This window comes from Drosophila miranda, assembly GCF_003369915.1.
Source record: "Drosophila miranda strain MSH22 chromosome Y unlocalized genomic scaffold, D.miranda_PacBio2.1 Contig_Y1_pilon, whole genome shotgun sequence".
NCBI classification, from domain to species: domain Eukaryota; kingdom Metazoa; phylum Arthropoda; class Insecta; order Diptera; family Drosophilidae; genus Drosophila; species Drosophila miranda.
In genome coordinates this window covers 8,808,474-8,829,212 of record NW_022881603.1, presented here as the reverse complement: position 1 = coordinate 8,829,212, position 20,739 = coordinate 8,808,474, and the positions used below count along the sequence as shown (strand labels likewise).

At 48.0% G+C, this 20,739-nt stretch overlaps 5 protein-coding genes, 1 long non-coding RNA gene and 1 pseudogene across 6 annotated transcripts; 3 read left to right on the top strand and 4 right to left on the bottom strand.

Moving 5' to 3' along the window:
* Positions 1-4,611: 4,611 nt before the first annotated feature.
* LOC117191103 (juvenile hormone epoxide hydrolase 1-like) lies at positions 4,612-6,296 on the bottom strand. The gene is made up of 4 exons (XM_033396066.1): positions 6,050-6,296; positions 5,833-5,999; positions 5,523-5,733; positions 4,612-5,463 (listed from the first exon to the last, which is right to left on the bottom strand). The coding sequence occupies exons 1-4, from the start codon at positions 6,257-6,259 to the stop codon at positions 4,660-4,662; spliced, it is 1,392 nt and encodes a 463-aa protein (XP_033251957.1). The 5' UTR covers positions 6,260-6,296; the 3' UTR covers positions 4,612-4,659.
* A 680-nt stretch (positions 6,297-6,976) lies between these two features.
* LOC117191104 lies at positions 6,977-8,639 on the bottom strand (annotated as a pseudogene).
* Positions 8,640-9,165: 526 nt separating this feature from the next.
* On the bottom strand, positions 9,166-10,820 carry LOC108160871 (juvenile hormone epoxide hydrolase 1). Its single transcript, XM_017295133.2, is given in 4 exon segments — positions 9,166-9,838; positions 9,841-9,964; positions 10,032-10,236; positions 10,293-10,820. Coding segments are annotated over 4 exon segments (1,377 nt in total). The 5' UTR covers positions 10,694-10,820; the 3' UTR covers positions 9,166-9,191.
* A 615-nt stretch (positions 10,821-11,435) lies between these two features.
* LOC117190410 (diptericin A-like) lies at positions 11,436-12,247 on the top strand. Its single transcript, XM_033395486.1, has 2 exons — positions 11,436-11,484; positions 11,911-12,247. Exons 1-2 carry the CDS (start codon positions 11,436-11,438, stop codon positions 12,219-12,221), a joined length of 360 nt encoding a protein of 119 aa, XP_033251377.1. The 3' UTR covers positions 12,222-12,247.
* A 5,824-nt stretch (positions 12,248-18,071) lies between these two features.
* On the top strand, positions 18,072-18,457 carry LOC108160109 (diptericin A-like). The gene has a single exon (XM_017293901.2). It carries the CDS (start codon positions 18,106-18,108, stop codon positions 18,412-18,414), a length of 309 nt encoding a protein of 102 aa, XP_017149390.2. The 5' UTR covers positions 18,072-18,105; the 3' UTR covers positions 18,415-18,457.
* Positions 18,458-19,405: 948 nt separating this feature from the next.
* Positions 19,406-19,943, top strand: LOC108160107 (diptericin A). Its single transcript, XM_017293899.2, is given in 2 exon segments — positions 19,406-19,562; positions 19,626-19,943. Coding segments are annotated over 2 exon segments (378 nt in total). The 5' UTR covers positions 19,406-19,439; the 3' UTR covers positions 19,881-19,943.
* Positions 19,878-20,412, bottom strand: LOC117191042. The gene is made up of 2 exons (XR_004473920.1): positions 20,077-20,412; positions 19,878-20,018 (listed from the first exon to the last, which is right to left on the bottom strand). It is a non-coding gene; the product is annotated as an uncharacterized LOC117191042 (long non-coding RNA).
* Between the last annotated feature and the right edge of the window lie 327 nt (positions 20,413-20,739).

The window sequence follows — 20,739 nt, the reverse complement described above, 5'->3', positions numbered from 1 at the left end:
GCTCAAAGAATTGATTTGACCTAACGGGAGAGGACTGCCTATGGGCTGGGTGTACCCTTTCCGTTGGAACTGGAGCTGCATTCTGGAGCGACAATCTTTGAAACCCAGCTTCAATCGCGTTAGCTAGCATTTGAGTGTGCTGTGCTAGTGCGGCTGTCACTGCGTCCGCAATGGTCTGTTGCAATCTACCATCCGTGGCTGGCAGACCCGTTCGAGCTGCTGAAGCTGCCACCACTGCTGCCGCAGAATTTGGCGGTTGGCCTCTAGGACGATCTGGAGCGGCCATTGGACCGGACACACTAGGCCCTTCGGGTTGGCTAACACTTCGGACCCCACTCTGCATATAGGCAGCGGATAATTGGTTTTGCTGTGATTTAAGTGTTTTCGAACGGGATCTGGTCACTGCAACTGCCCCTGGTTGGTTGCCTGAGGCTTGAGCTGCTTCTAGTTCTTCTGCCAAATTAAGGGTCGATTTGCTCAGCGCAGGTCTGCACACTGGACAGACTTTCTTATTTCCTGAACGTGCACTAAAGTAGGTGGGATGGAAATTATGGTTACAGCTGGTAGCTAATAGTTGGCCTGGGTATTCGACTTCTTGCGTGCATACACAGCAAACGGTTTCGCTCTCTTTTGGCTGAATCCTATAATCCGGGCTTCGGTCTACCGGCATTGTAAAGTTATCCTATATATTAACTAGCTTTCAGCACGTTCCTATAAATCTAGTTCAGACAAATATTAACAAAAAAAACAATAATAACGGGGAAAGCAAAAAAAACGATCTTTGATAGAGAGATTTTGGGGGAAACCATGCAACCCTTTCCCTCCGAAAGGTTGCCAATAACTAAGCGTGGTAGAGCGAAAAAGGGGGAAATAAAGAAAAGGTATCTTCGGCAATCGTGACCCAAGTAGTAGCTCTAGGCCACTTCCTGTCTGCGGCGAACGCCTAAACATAGGGACGGACGACGTTCTTGCACGCGTGCCCATACCAGGATCACGACGGTGTTCGTCAGCCGCCCATCGAGGAAACATTACCGAAGCGGTTACGGGGAGTTTGTAATAGTCTCTGCGTGCTACGACCTATACCTTTTCCGCAGCCATTATCGGTCCGGGCCGGAAGCGTAGCACGAAGAAACGCCCCAGCCCCAGGGGTACCACGTTCGGCCGGCGATAACCTGCTGTATAAATCGGCGCACGAATAGACCAATCACTAGAAAGTAGAGAGAGAAACAAAAGACGGAGGCACCCTAATAACCCCGATTCGAGTTGAGCGGCAACAAAAAAAAATTTGGATTCTTCTAGCTTACTCCGGCGACAACTGAACCAAAGCTACCCAAGGTACCTGTCAATTTCCAAGGGATACGGGCGAATGTATTCACTAATACGCTTCTGTGTAGCGGCAGGTCGTAGATTTACTCCACTAATAACCCTGTGTCCAGCCAACTTCCACATACCAGTGAATCCATCTAGATTTCACTGCTATGGCATATACTGCTCGGCAATAAAGCTATGGTTAAGCTATTATCGATTCCAGAGCAGCTTACCATCGAACAAGGGTTATGGATCATACTCCGATGCGGGCTAAACGTTATCGGAAACTAATAAGCATCTACCATCACAGGATCCAATTCCAGGACAAAAGGAAGGCTTTAAGGAAGGGGGGTGGGAAACAGGGAACAAAAGTCTTAAGCCAGTGCATGACTATGCACTGCTCGCAGGTGTTATGGACTTTCTCAACAATTTTTCTGCTTCGGGGTCAAGTTTGGCTGGGGTCACACACAACCATATAAGTTAATGTAACTCCGCTTTGTAACGTTTACAATTACGTCAACCCTGACCTTCAGGCCTTTCGGCCCCACGTTGGGCGCCAAATAAAATAATTATTACTGTAACGAGTAACGAAGAGAATCTTCGCACGATGAAGCTGGTGGTCGGCTAACTGAGAAGGAGTACGCGCTCGCTTCCACGGCTGATCTCTGGTCGGAAATGGGGATGGGTTCTTTGGGGTAACCCTCCAGTTAGGTTGCTTCGCTCCTGCTGGTATTATTTTATTAAAATTCGCGTACTCTTTTTGGGAATGGGAGGGGGACAGACAAGGAAAGGATCGTTAGGGGTACGGAAAGTATAGTGGGGCAAAGATAGTGCAGAGAAGGAGTAGGGATCTACCACCGCGGCGGACATCTCTGTTTTGCTGGCACGGAGTCGTGCCACGCCCACCCTACCATGATCCTGAAAGAGCCAATAATAATATCAGGATCCCTGGAGTGTCCGGTATTGGTCATCCTATTTCGCTCACGAGCGGCATGGTTCCCCTAACTGCGGTAACGTCTAGCACATATTCATCTTAAAAAGCATTTTATTAGAAACTATATTCAGATACTATAGTCATGTTACAAGAAAAAAGAAACACTAACCGAGAACTCCAAGACAAGGCTAAATGGACAAAAGGAGGAACGAAAAGCGTCACAAGAGATATAGCTATTATTACTAGCGAATATTTAGATAAATAAATACGTTAAGTGTAAATAGTTATAAGTGCATATACGATATTTTATAGTGCGATATAAACTAATGATTTTTCCTTAGATAGAAAGATAATACTATAGCGCAATATAGGTACACATGTCCCAGCACATCGGCTTCAGGGAGTAGTTGGACATACTATTCGTTCTACCAAGCGTATTGTAAAGGCAGAAGGCCAATCAGCTGTGACTACTTTAAAAGTGTGAGGTCAACGACCGACAAACAGCTCTAGCAAAAAAGAAAGAAGCTTTTGCCCCGCTCGCGGAATTTTGGGAGGCAATAAAATGTAATGTTGTTGGTATATTATAAAGCTCACTCAGTTTTTGTTTGTGTTCCCGCGGCGAAAGATCTTTCGTAGCTGGGCGTGTGGCTGTGTGTGGGAGCATTAAACTTTTACCTGCAAACCAAAAACAAAATCGTACAGCGCGTGCTACATGGCATAAGCTCGCGGATGGGACCCGGCCGAGCGGACGCTTTTAAGCTCAAACTTTTAAACTTTTATCAAATGCATTTTCAAACTTTCCATGTGTTGGTGGGTTTTTTTTTTTCTGTGTTTTTTTTTTCTGTCTACAATTAACACTAAGTATATCCAAATACACAAAAACAGACATATCAACGGACTGCGAGGTTCAAGGGAATGCGAGTCACGGTGGGATCTTACTGGCCTCAGTGGCTTTCAGTGGGCGGTGTATACATATGTATGTGAGCACATCTCTTACAGTTTTCATTCAGCCTACATAATGACACTAACGTGCACATAAGACAAACGCTGGCCTCCACTGCACTTTAAATAAACGTTTGGAACAGCTAGGCCGAATCACGAGAAGAACAAGAGAGGCGATACCACTAGGGGTCGCCGGGAGGTTATGTACACACGTGGTGCACTATTTTTTCCCGCCCGGTAGGAACATTTAAGCGGCTTCGGTCCTACGCTGACTGCAAGCACCGGTTTCCGTTTCTTGGCCCGGTTTTGAATGCGAAACGATTACGCCAATTCGCCGCACTAAGCCCGTTCAGACGGCTGTCCTCGTCTCGCGCAGCCAAAGTTCACTGCCCGCGACTTGGTGGATCAGCTGGTTCGTAGTGCAGGGGCTTAAAGCTCGGGCTGCAGCTTTTGGATAATTCCCAAACTAAGTGCCGATTCCGGTTGGAACTGGCACTGCGAAAATAGGGGGATTTGGTTGAGGTGCTAATTCCTTCTTTCTCCAGGTGTTTTTTTTTTGTGTTGGGGCTGCTCACCTCCAAGCGGAAAGTTTTCGATTAGAGCCCAATCTGCTTTCTTGGGTTCTTTTTTCCCGATCGAGTGCACTTTGGTTTCCCACCACGGTTGTTTACGGCGGTGTAATTTTATTTTTATTATTTTTTTTTTCTCACCGCGCAACTGAATGCTTGTACGGCCACGAAGAGAAAGAAAGATTTGGGCGGATCTACTGACCAACAAAAATTTTGTTCTCCGGATCTGCCTTTGCACGATCCTTTGCACGATCAACCCTAGATGGTGCTAGCCCCCACACGACCAGGAACATTTAACATGTAACACCACAACAAGAAATTAAGCCAACCTAACTATACACTAACTATGGGGACTAAACTTAATAATTAATAAGTATCTCGGTGAGGTGTGATATATACTTGTATAAATAATATAATATATATAAATATATTTATATATATAATATACATAAATATATAAATTGTACAAATACCATCGGGCATACTTTCAGGCGAAGAACACAAATATGCTTTCCTATCCGCCCGACAAGCGACCACTACACTGGTTAGGGCTACGGTCAATTTAAGGTCACTCATTGTGCGATATTTCCGTTTACTATGTTCACTGAAAGATTTGTTGGGCTAGACCGCTTGAGATTCAAACGGAAAATTGACTGCGGATTGATTTTCGGAAAGTCAAACTTATGTGGAGCGAGGCCAACACGTAAATTTTTTCAGTTTTCCTTTTCACTACTATCGTTCGTTTCCTTTGTCCTTACTTGTTGCCGCCACTTTTCGATTGTCCGACCATTTCCAATGCTTCCATTCCAGGATGCAGTGACGTGCAGGGATATGATATTCGTGCTATCGATCGGAGCTATCGATATCAGCAGAGCGGGCCTTTTTATTGAACTTAAAAAAATAAAACTACAATGGCTTAATATTAAACTTCTGTTCCACCTTCTTGACGAACTCTAGGAAATCCTTGTGCAGCACTTTGGGAACCTCAAGGGCAGCAAAGTGTCCGCCCTGCTTGTGATAGGTGCTGTGTATCAGGTTCGGGAACTTATGCTTCAGCTGAATATCCAGGAAATGCATGATATCGCTCTTGAAGCGGGCACACCCAGTTGGTATCGGGGTGGGGACGCGTTCCAGCAGCAGTCCACGCTGCTCCTTGCTGTAGGGCTCGGCGTACAGGCGCTGCGAGGTGTTGATCGAGTTGGTCAAAAAGTAGATCATCACGTTGTCCAGCAGGGCGTCCATCGTGTAGCGCTTCGTGATGCCGCCATCGGCCAGGGACCGGTAGCTTGGATTGGTCCACGTGGAGAACTTTTCCAGAATATAAGCGGCCAGGCCGACTGGGTTATCGGTGAGAGCTGCGCCAATGGTGTCCGGCTTGGTGGCCTGCAAGTGGAAGTAGCCGCTCTCCTCAATCAGATAGCTCAGCTGGCCCGACTTTGGGAAGAATAGGTCCTCGAAGCCACTGGGCACAAAGAGACTGGGCCACAGCCCGGCCAGCGCACCCATTACATGGGACTTCGGGCTCGTGCTGCTGCACAGATTGGAGTGATAGCCGAGGACGTTCTCCGGGAAGAGGGTGGCCATGTGGCTGCCAATGATGCTGCCCCAATCGCCGCCCTGAATGAAGTACTTAGTGTACCCCAGGCGTGCCATAAGGTTGCTTATTATCACGGCCACTTGGGCAGGTCCAAGCCCCTTACGTGACGTGCCCTGTGGGGGGAACAGAGAGATAGTTACATGGAGATTATTATAGTTTAATATAAACCTACCTGGGACCAGCCATAGCCTGGCAAACTGGGCACAATCACGTCGAAGATGTACTTGTTGTTCTTATCCAGATTGGACTGATGGAGCAGGTGAATCAGATCGTAGAACTCGCGGACCGATCCCGGCCAGCCGTGCAGCAGGAGCACCGGATAGTGCTGCTTGCCCACCTTGTTCTCGTCGTAGACCATCAGGTGGAGGAAGTGCATGCGTAGCCTGAAATTGTCAATCAACACTATCATTCGACTCGCTCTGGTGGCTGATAAGAGCTTATCGCCTCACACCTGAATATCGGTGGTGAAGTGATTGAATTACCAAAGGAAGACTTCACGTTCGCGCCAACGCGGCAGGTAATCGTCTCTCCAGTACTCCACCACTTCCTTAAGATAGTCCGTGTTGAATCCGTACTCAAAGGCCACGCCCTCCAGTGGGGGAGTGAGGCGCAGAGTGCGATTCAAGCGAGTAAACAAATCCGTGATCGTCTACGGAAGGCACGGTTAGAATGTACTTCATACTTTTCTTAGAAGCTTACCTTCTCCGGATAGCTGAGCTGATTGCCAATCACCTCCGAGCTGTTGGCCAGATAGGCTGCATAGTCCTTGGGCTGGGCCTCATCGCCCCACCATTCCTGCGGATCCAGTTTCGGGGCAGGCAAATCTGCCCAGAGCTGGCTGACATTCTTATAGATTAGGCCGCCGCCAATGGCCGGCACCAGCACCAGAATTTTCAGTGTGACGGACATAACGAAGCGATTACCTTATACCACCAGAGTTCAACTCACAATGACCGGTCCCGCCGTCGCCCAATCGGACTATAGCAAATGGCATGCTGACTATCAATTCTCCTAGACTGCAGCTCTGTCCCAGAAATGAGGATCATTGTGGTGGGCGCAGCTCTTGAACATTTAACTCATGATGATAAGCATTTTTGTTTGACAAACTAATGCCCTACGCCGGCCCACGAAGAGTTTATTAGTTAAGGCATATCGTGGGGTGTACTTTGGATCCACTTGAAACTCTGTAGGGGCTCTCCGGATCGTTCAAGTCTGGGGCTTGTTTTTGGGCGAGAGTGATCATGGAGAGGGTCGTCGTTAAATGATATATTTTGCGACGCAGCTGGAACGGAGACGGACCCCCAGTCCCACAGGTAGCCTAAGCTTCTACTCTCTTATTAGGAACTGGCTTGGGAGTATTTCGATGTGAAAAAAGCTTTGATAGAGGGTATACAATGCGTACCCGTTGCTAAGGTATTCTGATCTCCACATATTATGTAAGAGTTGTCTAAGCTCTGATAAATATATATGTACATATATGTATTCGTAGGGACTCTTGTATGTATGCGTGGCTCTTTAACTTTCGGTTTTCACATAAGATAAGACCAGTGCTATCATATAGTTTGGGTTTAGTTTAATTTTCAAAGCAGATATCGCCATTCTTAACAGCGGTGAATGCGATTGCTTAAACAGAGAAAAACATAAGCGTATTTATTGCATTCCAAGCGAATACGAAATTCGATTAGAGATCGGCTTTCTGCACAAAGGCCGTGAAGTCTGCGTACAGCTGCTCCGGTAGCTCGAAGGCCGGAAAATGTCCGCCGTCCTCGAAATAGGTGCTGTGCACCAGATTGGGGAATTTGTTGGCCAGAATGGCATCGGGGTTGTGTGCGATTTCATGAGCGAATCGAGTGCATCCAGTCTTGGCCGTAATGGGCACCGAGTCGACAGCCAGGGCAAGTTGTGCCTTGTTCATCGACTCTGAGTACAGGTGTATGGAGGTGGTGATCGAGTTGGTCACATAGTAGATCATGACGTTGTCCATGAACGTGGGATTCGTCCACGTTGAGAACTTTTCCAGGATGTAGGAGGCCAGCCCAATAGAGTTATCGATCAGAGCATTGCCCACAGTGTCCGGCTTGGTGGCCTGGATGTGGGCATAGCCCATCTCCTCCATGATGGTCTTGAAGAGGCCACCAGCGCCCCTGTAGAAATGCGCGAACTGGCCGTCGACGAACCAGCTGAGAAAGACAAAGGACAGGACCAGCTTCAGGCTGCCCATGGGACTGTTGTTGGCGCTCATGTTCGAGTGATAGCCGAGCACATTCTCCGGGAAAAGCGCGGCCACATTGGAGCCTATCAGCGAGCCCCAGTCACCGCCCTGGACGAGAAACTTCTCAAAGCCCAGACGCAGCATCAGATTACGCATCACCACTGCCACTTGGGCCACTCCAAAGCCAGTCTTTGAAGATCCCTAATAGCAGAAGGAGGAGAAGCAGTCATGTTTTTGATGGGATGTCCAGTGAAAAGCGTTTTCCTCTTAGACCTACCTGAGACCATCCATAGCCCGGCAAGCTGGGCGCAATCACCTCGAAGACGTAGTCTCTTGCCGCTTGGCGTGGTCAGCAGGGGAATGAAATCGTAGAATTCGCGAACGGTTCCCGGCCAGCCGTGCATCATGAGCAGGGGCAGCACCTTCTTGCCCTGCTTTCCGGCCTCCTTGCTCGGCTTGGCATGAATAAAGTGAATTTTCAATCTGCAAAAAGGTGCAACAGGGGTTAGCAGGAGGTTACCAATGTCCATTGTTAATGCGTTTAAACTGCAAACTAAATATGCATGAACCGAGAATTCGTTTCCATTCGTTAGAACTCTCAATACGAAGAATGAGGTGAATGAGCTGAGCAGCTGCTGCTTTATCTACTCACCCCTGTATCTCGGTTTGGAAGTGATCCAGTTTCTTCAGATACTGCTCGCGCTCGCTCCAGTTGGTCAGATAGGTATCTCGCCAGTATTTCACCACCTGGCGCAGCTCATTCGCATTGAATACGTACTCAAAGCCCACACCCTCCAGCTTGTAGATCTGCTTGCCTAGCTTTGGTCCCCAGTAGGCATTGTTGTCGAGATCGGGCCGCTTGCCGGGTGCCGCCAGATCGCGGTAGTTCTTGTAGCCAACGGCGGCCAGTAGGGCCAGGCCTCCGATCAAAAATCGGACAAATACATTCGACATGATGCACAATTATTTTATACTATTCAACTTTATTTCAATTGCAGCCGATCGGCTCGAAATACCAGACAGAATTAATTTTGGTTTGCCAAACTCACAGCGCACGAAAGCTTTCGCCGGCGGGCTTTGGCTTCTGTTTTAAGCTTTGCAATCACAGCTGAACACTGCAAAGCGAGCATGACGAGGCGATATTGTTCCAAAAGCTTTGGATCTCAATTGAGCTCTGGCGATTCATGCTTAGAATGTTAATGGATATCTCTATGAAATATAAATGTGTTCTACATGATGACGATCTAGCAGTTGAATTATCAATTGGCACTGTGTGGCAGCTCTACCCATTTGTCAATGGGTGGACTATGATCACCCACAATTTGAATTATCAACAGTCGAAAGCTCTCGTTCCAGACAACGAAACTATACACCCGTACAAAAAGCGATCACAGCTGTTTTTGATATCAGCTTTTACGAGCATTGCCAACCAATTGTTTATTTTTGTTTGATCGTAAATATTTTCTGGAATTTGGTGCATAAGAACTTCGCTTAGAATCGAACCAATTGAAGTAATGATTCTGATGGAATTCCATGATCAATTAAGAGAACGTTTCTCCGAGAAACAAACCCCTACACCCCTTCCAAAATAAATCTCCATATCTTTGCTAATCATAGAAAAAAACTACTTTATTTTGGCTTCTCACCGTGGAGACCGATCTTGCCAACGAAGGCGGTGAAATCCTGGTACAGCATGGCAGGCATCTCCATGGCGGCAAAGTGGCTGCCCTGCTGGAAGTACATGGAGTGCTTCAGGTTGGGGAACTTGTCGCGCAGCTGCCAGTCCGTGACGGAGGGCAGATCGTAGCGGAAACGGGAGCAGCCCATGGGCACGGGCGTGGGCACTCGGTCCAGCTGCAGAACGCGGTACGCCTTGGACACGTTCTCCGCGTAGAAACGGACCGCAGTGGTGATCGAGTTGGTCAGGTAGTAGACCATGAGGTTGTTCAGCACCGGCTCGAGGCCAAAGACGGTGACGATGGCCCCAAAGTCCTGCTGCATGCCGGGATTGGTGCAGTACTGGAACTTCTCGAGGATGTAGGCGGCCAGGCCCACCGGGCTAGTGGCGAGGGCAGTACCAATGGTGTCCGGCTTGGTGGCCTGGATGTGGAAGTAGCCGCTCTCCCGCAGCAGCTCCGCGTACTTGTCCCACACGGGGAAGTGGTGGTCGTAGAAGAACCGCGAGGGAATAATCTTTTCCGAGAAGTAGGTGCCATAGATTCCCTTGAGGATGGCCAATGGCGAGTTGAGGACGCACATGTTGGAGTGATAGCCAGGTTGCTGCCGATAATGCTGCCCCAGTCGCCGCCCTGAATGAAGAACTTCTTGTGGCCCAGACGCAGCATCAGGTTCCTCATCACGGTGGCCATTTCGGCGGCATTGAATCCGGGACGACTGGCAGCCTACGCACGGGTATAGAACAAAGCATCAGCAAACGTATATCGCTGGTTGGGAGCAAAAGGAGCTTACATCAGACCATCCGTAGCCCACCAGGGAGGGAGCCACCACCTCGAAGGCATAGTCCGTCACGTTCTGGTCGTTGGTCAGCATGGGAATAATGTCGTAGAACTCACGCACCGATCCCGGCCAGCCGTGCAGCAGCAGCAGAGGATAGACATGCTTCTTGGCGGCTGCCTCCGCGCTGGCCTTCTCGCGAATAAAGTGAACATTCAGGCTGCAGAAAATGAAAAATCAAATTAAAGTACAGCGCAGAGCAAGTGACATACGAACCCCTGGATCTCGGTGGTGTACTGCTTGAATTTGTTGAACAGCTCCTGGCGCTCATCCCATTTGGTCAGATAATTGTCGCGCCAGTACTCAACAAACTGGTCCAAGGCATAGGAGTTGAAACCGTACTCGAACGCGATCCCGTCGAGTGGCTCGGCGAGCCGCAGGGTGCGATTCAGCTGCTGGCGCAGATCCTCGATCTCCGCCTGTGGCACGTCCAGCCGGAACTCGTAGATCCTTTTGTCGGGCACAAAGTTTTTGGCCTCGCCGGGACCCCAGTACGTGCTGTCGCTGAACTCCGGCTTCGGTAGCGGACGTGTCAGCTCCGAGAACACCAAGTAGCCGTAGCCGACAAAGGCTCCGAACAAGGCCACAATCGCCCCGAACACTATCAGGCACTTCATTTCTGCCCACTGCCGCAATTAGCTCTTGGCTTGAATTCAAATGAGCTTCGAGCACCTCAAAGATAACGACCTAAATCCACGTCGTAGCTGGCACAACCGCACTCCCAGAGAGACGATATTGAACTGACTAGCGGAGACCCGGCTCCATTCCTCGTCGATGTCCAACGCTCTATCAAAACGTAATGTCTCTCTGCTAATACTATAAACTAACAATAAATTTGATAAAGTCGTCGCGCCCGATCCAGGTACAGTGGGACGAGGTTCGACCTTTCCCCCTGATCTTTGATCTCCGAGCTCTGCGGCTTTTGACTGTTTACACTTTTACTCAGCTAAGTGAGTGGCTGGCCTTAGGCGACATGCCAATAGGCGAAGTCTCAGATATTATTAGTTACATACACTTATTCTAAGAGATTAATTCTCTTGCTCCTTCATTGAATATACAACCTATCATTATATCGTGGATCGTTTCGGATGTATCTTCTTGTTAGGATGTGTTACTCGTAAGGAAGCCTTTCAATAGGTCCACACCAAGGTGCGATTGGGGTTCGTCTGCCACTTGCACACGTCTGAATGGGCCATTGAATGGGCCATTGATTTGACTGCGAGATACGCTGACACACACACTTGCAGATACATAGTACGTGTATCTGTGGAAGAATCGGGAGTAGTCTCAGCTACTTATAAGCAAGCCATATCTTATCTGGGAGCCCACCTATTTATTGGTAAGCGCTGTGCCGGCAAAATGATCATAAATCTCAGCCCTGCTGCCGCCGCTGATGTGGCCGTTGCGGGTAGAGCGAAAACTGAATGAATTCGTGTGTCCGGCAGATCAGTGGGCCACGTGGATACTACTCGTTTCAATAATTGGTAGGTACTCGCGACAGTCATCTTATGGCAGATACCCGTAGACATTTGGATTACTTTTCCGATGTACTTTCTCCATTCTCTTAAACTAGGAGCTAAATTGTCAGAAGGACTAGTGGTTTCCATTTCCGTTTTTTCATATGCGATGCCAATGCAAATATGGAATTGCAATGGGATCTCTCTTCATTTTCTTATAGAGTCTGATAAAGAGTCTGCTAATCGCTGAGTCAAATAAAATACGCGAAATCCCCGCAGGGGGATGCACACGGCAGATATCAGCGGGATGACCTGCCGTCCCCCCTGTGGGGCAGGGACCACAATCCGGACTATATAAAGGAGCAGTGGGCCGGCAGAGAAAATATCAGTTAACGAAGCCACTCCAATCAAGATACAGTCTACAATCGTGGTGGCTTTTCCGGCCGATGACATGACGATGCCTTCGACGCCACCTCCTCGGTATCCCCTCAACTTGCAGGGCGGCGGCGGGGCCCAGGAGCGCGAGGGATTCAACTTTGGAGTGCGTGGCAGCGAGAACGTGTGGAGGAGCGACAACGGGCGGCACGAGATCGACGTGAACGTCGGATATGCCCAGCGCTTGGGCGGACAGTGGGGCAACTCGGAGCCCAGCTACAGCGTTGGCACCAACTACCGCTACAGATGGTAAACACCTCCCTCTCCTCCACCTTTGTATTACCGTACTATTTCTTAAATATTAAAAATATATGTCTATCCATAACTTTTGTTCGTGGCCTTTCTGGCTCTGACGTGGCGCTATGCTCATACTTTATTGCTGGGGCGATCCGATACCCTTCTTTGTGGAGGATTTTTCATGTCATCAGTCGCACTGAGGGTCAAGCACGTTGGTCGAAGCCGTGTGTTATGTGTAATTGCTAAAGCTGGGTCAATGGACTCTGGTGGGGGTCGGCAGTGGGTGGTTGGGTGAGCCAGTGGGATGGCTGGGTGAGTCAGCGGCTGGCGGCTGCTTAAGGGTGACTGGAACTTGTCGGGTGACATGCACTTGTCATATCAAACGAAAGACGAAAGCCTGCTTTCATTTGTGTAAAATTGTAAGGCGAAACAATTATGTTGTCGACATGCAACTGCCGCAGGCGGGGGCAAAGTGGGGCACAGATCCTCAAAAGTGCCGCCAAACGTGCAAGCCCGTTAGAGACTGCAAACACACCACTGGAGGAGGCGTGGCTTGTGGAGAAACAATTTGATGATGTGAAACGTAATTCGAGCAAAATTAACGCAATTACCTGGCCGCAGTCAAAGGACTCGATTCCCACAGCCGATGCACTGCAGCGGAAAAGTTTCCTCGCGTGCCAGGGCCAAATCGCATTGATAGTGCTTAGGCAGAGGCATGGGGCTGTGGCGGCGGCGGCGGCGGAGACGGCACTTGGAAGCGTATCAAAGCTGCCACCTCCTCGATTCCTGCTCGAGGCATAGCCCTGATTCCAGGGACTCAATCGGCGGCCATTAATGCGATCACAGTTCCTGGCTAATTCACATTTCATTGAGTGCCTAGGACTGGAATTGGAACTCAGAAACGACGACTGGGGGCTGGGGGTTGATCTAGTTATGGGGCATGGCAACCTCACCTTGATTGCGGGCTGGCTTTTAATGGTCGCAATTATTTTTTCATTCAACTGACACGCACTTGTCGTAAAAGTCCATTGAACTGTGGCAAAATTGATTTTCATTTTCTGCCTCTAAACGATTCAGAGTGTTTTCCAGAGCAAAGTTCTACAAGTTTCTAGGCAGATTTTGAGATGTTATCAATGGTTACTTAAATCTGTCTGATGCAAGGTATTCGTCACTCTATCAAAAGGAGGTATACCCTTCGTTCACCGACCATTTCGAGGGGCTAAACGAAGCCTTTTCGCCAGACGACCTTTTCTATCGAATTCGGGATTGACAGGAAATTGAACTTCGAATTGGCTGCCACATGTACGCCTTTTTTCCCCAGGTACGAGTAAATATTGCCAGGGGTGCTGGCATGCCGCCACTTTTCTGACGTTCCAGTCGATGAACGAAATGAAACAGCTGCAAGCCAGACAGATCTACAGATGCTGTTTGCGGTTTACAGGACGGATCATCTATTATATCATCTAACCACGGAAGATGGATTGTAGCTATGATACCCCACAGAAAATGGATGACAGCTATGATAGCCATCTTATCAGATAAACGAGGGGGAACGTTGTGAGTTGCTGCGGACACCGCAACTCTACAGTTATACCCGATACTAAGTCAGTATGGCTCTCCTCCGTCAGACGCCGCTAATATTAAACGACACGACAAAGAGTGCGAGAGAGACAGAAAATCAGTCTGAGCGTGACGTCGGGCGCTGCGTAGCCACTGCAAATTGATTTCTTGCTTTTGGCTACAAAAATGATCCGATCTGATCCAGATTCAGCAACCGGATAGATATGGTCATTCTCTATGATTCTGCGTTTTTAGTTTTCTCGAATCTGCAATATTGTGGATGCAACAGATTTTCGTCCTTTGTGGGGCGGAAGGGGGTGGGGCGAAATTTTGAGATATAAGTTTTATAGTGAGATCTAACAGAAGTGCGGATACCAAATTTGGTTACTCTAGCCTTAATAGTCTCTGTGATTTAAGACTATCACCTGATTTTCATCCTTTGCGGGGGCGGAAGGGGGTGTGGCGAAATTTTGAAACAAACTCGTCTCGGTCCGATATATTAGGAGTGTGGATCCCAAATTTGGTTGCTCTAGCTTTTATAGTCTCTGAGATCTAGGCGCTAATGTTTTACTCTAAGCAAAGCCGCCTATGCTACCTGTGTGTTAGAGAGAGATAGGGCGAGAAAAAATGAAATTGTTTTCTTGATGCTGGCTATAATAATAATACGATCCAATTCAGATACTGCAGTCTAAAAGATATCGTCATTCTCTACGATTCTGCGTTTTTGGTTTTCTCGTATCTTTAAAATTGTGGATGCCACAGATTTTCGCCCTTTGTGGGGGCGGAAGTGGGCGGGGCAAAGTTTTGAAATATTTTTGTAGCAGTGACATATCACAGAAGTCTGGATCCAAAACATCGTTGCTCTAGCTCTTATAGTCTTTGAGCATTAGGCGCTGAAGGGGACGGACGGACGGACGGACGGACAGACAGACAGGGCTCTATCGACTCGGCTATTCATGCTGATCAAGAATATATATACTTTATGGGGTCGGAAACGATTCCTTCTGGACGTTACACACATCCACTTTTACCACAAATCTAATATACCCCAATACTCATTTTGAGTATCGGGTATAAAAATGAAAACGAGGGGGAACGTTGTGAGTTGCTGCGGACACCGCAACTCTACGGTTATACCCGATAATAAGTCAGTATGGCTCTCCTCCGGCAGACGCCGCTAATATTAAACGACACGACAAAGAGTGCGTGCGAGAGAGACAGAAAATCAGTCTGAGCGTGACGTCGGGCGCTGCGTAGCCGCTGCAAATTGATTTGTTCCTATTGGCTATAAAAATGATCTGATCTGATCGAGATTCAGCAATCTGATAGATATGGTCATTATCTATGATTCTGCGTTTTTAGTTTTCTCGAATGTGCAATATTGTGGATGCAACAGATTTTCGTCCTTTGTGTGGTCGGAAGGGGGTGGGGCGAAATTTTGAGATACACGTTTTATAGTAAGATCTAACAGGAGTGCGGATACCAAATTTGGTTACTCTAGCCTTAACAGTCTCTGAGATTTTTGAATATCCCAGATTTTCGTCCTTTGCGGGGGCGGAAGGGGGTGTGGCGAAATTTTGAAACTGTAATGTCTCCTCTTCCAGGCTGTCCTGTCCTGTCCAGGGGTCTTCCTACAAGGCACAAGGGGGGGTCGGCTCGTCTTACTGGGCGGACTTGAGGGTCGAGAAGAAAGGCGCGGAGCGAGGCACACCCGCGTGGGTCGGGAAAGAGGGGTCACAGGGCGAGTCACACCTGTGGGGGTCGAGAGAGGGGCGCAGGGCGTGTCACACCTGCGTGAGGGGGGGTTTCGTGGATTGATCGGGGGTTAGTGGAGGTGAGTGTGGCTCGCTGGCGAGTAGTTGTTGGTGACCGGGGAGGGGTTTGGATCCCCAAAAATGACTTACACGGGGTTGGTTCTCGTTACAATAATGATTTATTTGCTTGCTGGTTATACAGGTAATTTGTTACATTGAATATTTTTTTTTTTTTTTGTTTCGTCACGTTCCCGGAAGGATTCTTAACTTGTATCTTAGTTGTCACGCGGGACAACGTCTATACTCGGCCCGGGTCTCCGCGTAAGTGAAGTCTGCTCGGCGCTTGCGCGCTCGGGAAAACTTCGCTGCCGCCGATCTCTAACTTATCAGTATCTACGTGTCTTCGTCTTCGTCGGCTTCGGATTGGCTGCCGCTTCGCGGAGCGTCCCGAAGCCGTGAAGGGAAGGGGCGGGGGTTCTTATCGGCTAGTCTGTGCTTCGGGAGCTTAAGTTTAGAGGTGGGGGTAATGTGTTGGCCCGGTGGGGAGTTGTCGCCGGCTAACGGTTCGTGTCTCGGGAGCTTATGGCTAAACGCGTGGCAATGTGTTGGTGTGGGGGGCGTTCTTACCGGCTATTTGTCAGTGCTTCGGAAGCTTTTCGTTAGAGGTGGGGGTAATGTGTTGGTACGAGAATGTGGGATTGGCTGTCGTGAAACGGTAGGCGAAACGATATGGGGAATGAGTTTCTTTATTGGTGGTACATTTATCGTATGCATTCTCTGTTCTTAAGGCTAAGTAACGATATATTTAAGGGAAACTGGAGATATAAAAAGGGGAAAAATGAGGCGGTGACGATCCCGCGATGTAGCGCGCTGTGACGAACCTTCTTAAGGTTCGTTACAAAACAAACTCGTCTCGGTCCGATACATTAGGAGTGTGGATACCAAATTTGGTTGCTCTAGCTTTTGTAGTCTCTGAGATCTAGGCGCTAATTTTTTACTCTAAGCAAAGCCGCCTATGCTACGTGTGTGTTAGAGAGAGACAGGGCGAGAAAAAATGAAATTGTTTTCTTGATGCTGGCTATAATAATGATACGATCCAATTCACATTCCGCAGTCTTAAAGATATGGTCATTCTCTACAATTCTACGTTTTTGGTTTTCTCATATCTTTAAAATTGTGGATGCCACAGATTTTCGTCCTTTGTGGGGGCGGCAGTGGGCGGGGCGAAGTTTTGAAATATTTTTGTAGCAGTGACATATCACAGAAGTCTGGATCCAAAACATCGTTGCTCTATTTCTTATAGTCTTTGAGCACAAGGCGCTGAAGGGGACGGACAGACGGACGGACGGACGGACGGACAGACAGACAGGGCTCAATCGACTCGGCTATTGATGCTGATCAAGAATATATATACTTTATGGGGTCGGAAACGATTCCTGCTGGACGTTACACACATCCACTTTTACCACAAATCTAATATACCCCAATACTCATTTTGAGTATCGGGTATAATAAATAAAGTAGTGTTATTGCACTATTTTGACTATCATTTAAAAAAGAAATTGTAATTGTTATGCTCATTTTATTATCGCAAAAAGTATGCTATGAAATTCTGCAACGGCTCGACGCGACCCAAAAGCGTTGCATACTTTTGCGCGGAGCCATAAATGCTTTGCATCGTTGGACAAAATGTCAGTGTGCTGTGTGTTGTGTGTTTTGTTTTGCACCCAAGAAAGTATCTCTAGTAATGATCCGACAGGCCCGGCCACTCTCCCTGGGCATCGTCCCAGACGGGAAACTCGATTTTGCCCGGCGGTCCCTCGCCCGACTGTCCAAAGGTCAGCAGATGATGGTCATCCGACTGGCAGATGACGTGTCCCAGCTGCAAAAGGATACAGTTTATACGGATATGTTGCTGTGGTCTCGACTTACCCAACCGACCAATAAAATGGTCAATGCTCGCAGGAATATCGATTGTATCCACATATTGTACGGTGCCTCCCTGTCACTGACTCTCGCGGTGGCTGTTGAGCAACTGTTTTCCTGTTGACGTTGACGACGCTACACTTTTAATCAATTGAAAAAATACGAACAGTTTATATTTTCACTCGTATTTACATATGTCGCAGTGACTATCTGATTCTGCAGCTTGCCGGAGAGCGACAAATTCGAATGAATAATGATGACAGATAGAGCAGAGAGTACTGGGTTCGTTCCATCTAGTGGTTTTAAAGATGGGATCTTGAAATGGCTTATATGTAGATTAATTGTTAAATACTATATTAAAATATAAGGGAAATTATCCGAAGGTTTGGTGGTTTCCATTGCCGTTTTTTGTATGGTTTCCGAATTCAACTATGGAATTGCAATGGGATCTCTCTTCATTTTCTTATAGAGTCTGATGAAGAGCCTGCTAATCGCTGAGTCAAATAAAATAAGCGAAATCCCCGCAGGGGGATGCACACGGCAGATATCAGTGGGTTGACCTGCCGTCCCCCCTGTGGGGCAGGGACCACAATCCGAACTATATAAAGGAGCAGTGGGCCGGCAGAGAAGGTATCAGTTAACGAAGCCACTCCAATCAAGATGCAGTCTACAATCGTCCTCGCTCTGCACTGCTGCATTGTCAGTGCTGTGGTGGCTTTTCCGGCCGATGACATGACGATGCCTTCGACGCCACCTCCTCGGTATCCCCTCAACTTGCAGGGCGGCGGCGGGGCCCAGGAGCGCGAGGGATTCAACTTTGGAGTGCGTGGCAGCGAGAACGTGTGGAGGAGCGACAACGGGCGGCACGAGATCGACGTGAACGGCGGATATGCCCAGCGTTTGGGCGGACAGTGGGGCAACTCGGAGCCGAGCTACAGCGTTGGCACCAACTACCGCTACAGATGGTAGACCACCCTTCTAATGCCCTAGTACCTTTGAAAAATTAAAAAATATACATAAATCTAAACATATACGAGTTCTTTATCTAAAACTGGGGTTTATGGCAGCTAAGTCCTTGGCGATGTTCGTCTACCCCGGAACATGCGGCCAGAGACAGGGTTTGGGTCGCAGACAGAGATGATCTTGCAGTTTGGCTAATTGTAGATACATCTTTTTGGGCAATTCTGGTGGGTAATAACCAATTAAGCGATGCCAATGACGATGACAGGCGTCTTAATAAAACCTGCCAAGACAAAATGTTTTTGGCTAATTGGATTTATTGCATAAACTGTCAAAAGAATCTTCAATGGAAATTCAAAACTCTAGAGAATATTACGCCATCCCCAACGAAAGCGAAGCAGATTCATTTTTCTTTGACAAATGATTCATAATGAGGCTTGTTCTATGCTCTCTTTTAATTCTTAGCCATGTTTGGGGATAACCAAAATCTTTTCACATCATTAATCGGAAGCCGAGTCCTTGGCCCATGATAAATCGATGGGGGATGTAAGTATTTGTCTAGCTCGGATTGGGTTGGTAGGAAATCCTCTTAGGGTAAGCGGAGAGGCTGCCAATGGAACAGAACTTTCAGTATCTGAAGTATCTTTCAGTATCTGAATAGTTGTTAAAGACCTCCCGAAACCGTGGAAGCTATACTCTATCCATGATATTCCTAGTACGTGCTGCCCGTTCATCAGAAAATTCACAAAATATACCTTAAGATTTATTCATAGCATGAATAATTGTGTACCTCTTTTATTGTTGCTCTTCTGGGATTCACTTTTCCGCCTAGAGAAATAGATCATATTTCTTATCAGTCAGCGGTCGGCTGGCAGATGCGGGGATCTACTTGTGAACCACTGAACCAGGTTGTTCTGCCTCTCCGATGGGATTCCCTGACCGCGGGGAATCAATTGATAAGACCCTGATCCGAGGTATAAAAGAAGGGAGCTTGTCTCTGTCCAGCATTCAGTTCTCCAAGTAAAGCCCACAATATGGAATTCAGTTCAAGCCTCCTGCTGTTGAGTCTGGCCTGTGCCTGCGCCTGCCTCTGTGCCCCAGCCGTTGCTTATCCGCTGGCAGATGAACAGCATTTGGTCTATGTGGAACCTTCGGAGGTAAGCAATCCAGGGAGAGAACTGCAGAAGGAATATATCATCTAATGGCCCTGAATTCGATAGTTTTTCCCCGATTTCATTGATGTGGAGGTGGACCATCCGCGAGTGCTTCGCCAGTGGCAGCTTCAGGGAGGCGGCGGCGGCAGCCCTCGCCAGGGCTTCGACCTCAGCCTGAACGGCCGTGCCACCGTGTAGCAGAGCCCGAACGGCCGACACTGCTTCGATGCCACGGGCCACTACGGCCAGCACTTGGGCGGACCCTACGGCAACAGTCGTCCCCAAAGGGGAGCCGGAGGACAGTACACGTTTAGATTCTAAGGAATTTGATAGATCAAACCATCGAAATTTATTTTATTTAATTATAATTCACATTAAAAACGATTAATCTAAAAAGAGCTCCTGATTTTCGGTCGGCGGGTACTCAAAGATGGTGGGATCTGGGTGGGTTGTCGGCCACTGAGAAAGGCAGATGGAAAACAGACACTAAAGAGCAGCCTTCTGGCAATGAGCTCACCTCCTGGCTGTCTCGCATAATGGAGCGGCCTTGGATCAGGCCAATCAAAAACAGAATAAGCCAGAGATTCATTGCGGCGAACATTTCTCTGAGAGATGCTGAACTCAACTGAAACTGCGCCCTGACATTGATTGCTACTTACTCTTTGTCTCTGTCTCCGTCTAGGTCTGTCTGTGTTTAGGTTCTCCTCCCCCCAGCTGATAAGGCCCTGATAAGGCGGATGTGTGTCAAGAGCCCTCAGAGCAGACCCGACCAGGTCGAGCCATGCCAAAGCCAAAGCCAAACCCGGTTGAACTGTATTAAATATGTTGAACGTGCAGCCAAAATTTTGCTGCCCAATTTTCCTGCTTATACACTCCGGCCAGGGGTGAACCGAATATACGGAGAGATGTGCTGTTTGCCTTCCGAAAGAGTATGGACAACTTTCATGGGACTTGGCTGCTGCGCTTTTCTCTTTTGTTTCGCCGCTTTCCATGTCATTTTCATATGGAGAGTGCACCGATTCTGTGGAAGAGCTATTTTCCAAATCAATGCACAAATTGTCAAAAGTCAAAGCGAAAGAGTTTCCTTTGTTTTTTATACCCGATACTCAAAATGAGTATTGGGGTATATTAGATTTGTGGTAAAAGTGAATGTGTGTAACGTCCAGAAGGAATCGTTTCC

Excerpts from the sequence above, each read along its gene's own strand:
- LOC117191103 (XM_033396066.1), bottom strand. The coding sequence starts at position 6,259 with ATGTCCGTCACACTGAAAATTCTGGTGCTGGTGCCGGCCATTGGCGGC. Across the intron at positions 5,734-5,832 it reads GAACGTGAAGTCTTCCTTTG|GCTACGCATGCACTTCCTCC; the intron begins GTAATTCAATCA and ends TGACAATTTCAG. Across the intron at positions 5,464-5,522 it reads CAGGCTATGGCTGGTCCCAG|GGCACGTCACGTAAGGGGCT; the intron begins GTAGGTTTATAT and ends TTCCCCCCACAG.
- LOC117190410 (XM_033395486.1), top strand. The coding sequence starts at position 11,436 with ATGATCATAAATCTCAGCCCTGCTGCCGCCGCTGATGTGGCCGTTGCG. Across the intron at positions 11,485-11,910 it reads CGCTGATGTGGCCGTTGCGG|AGAAAATATCAGTTAACGAA; the intron begins GTAGAGCGAAAA and ends GTGGGCCGGCAG.
- LOC108160109 (XM_017293901.2), top strand. The coding sequence starts at position 18,106 with ATGCAGTCTACAATCGTCCTCGCTCTGCACTGCTGCATTGTCAGTGCT.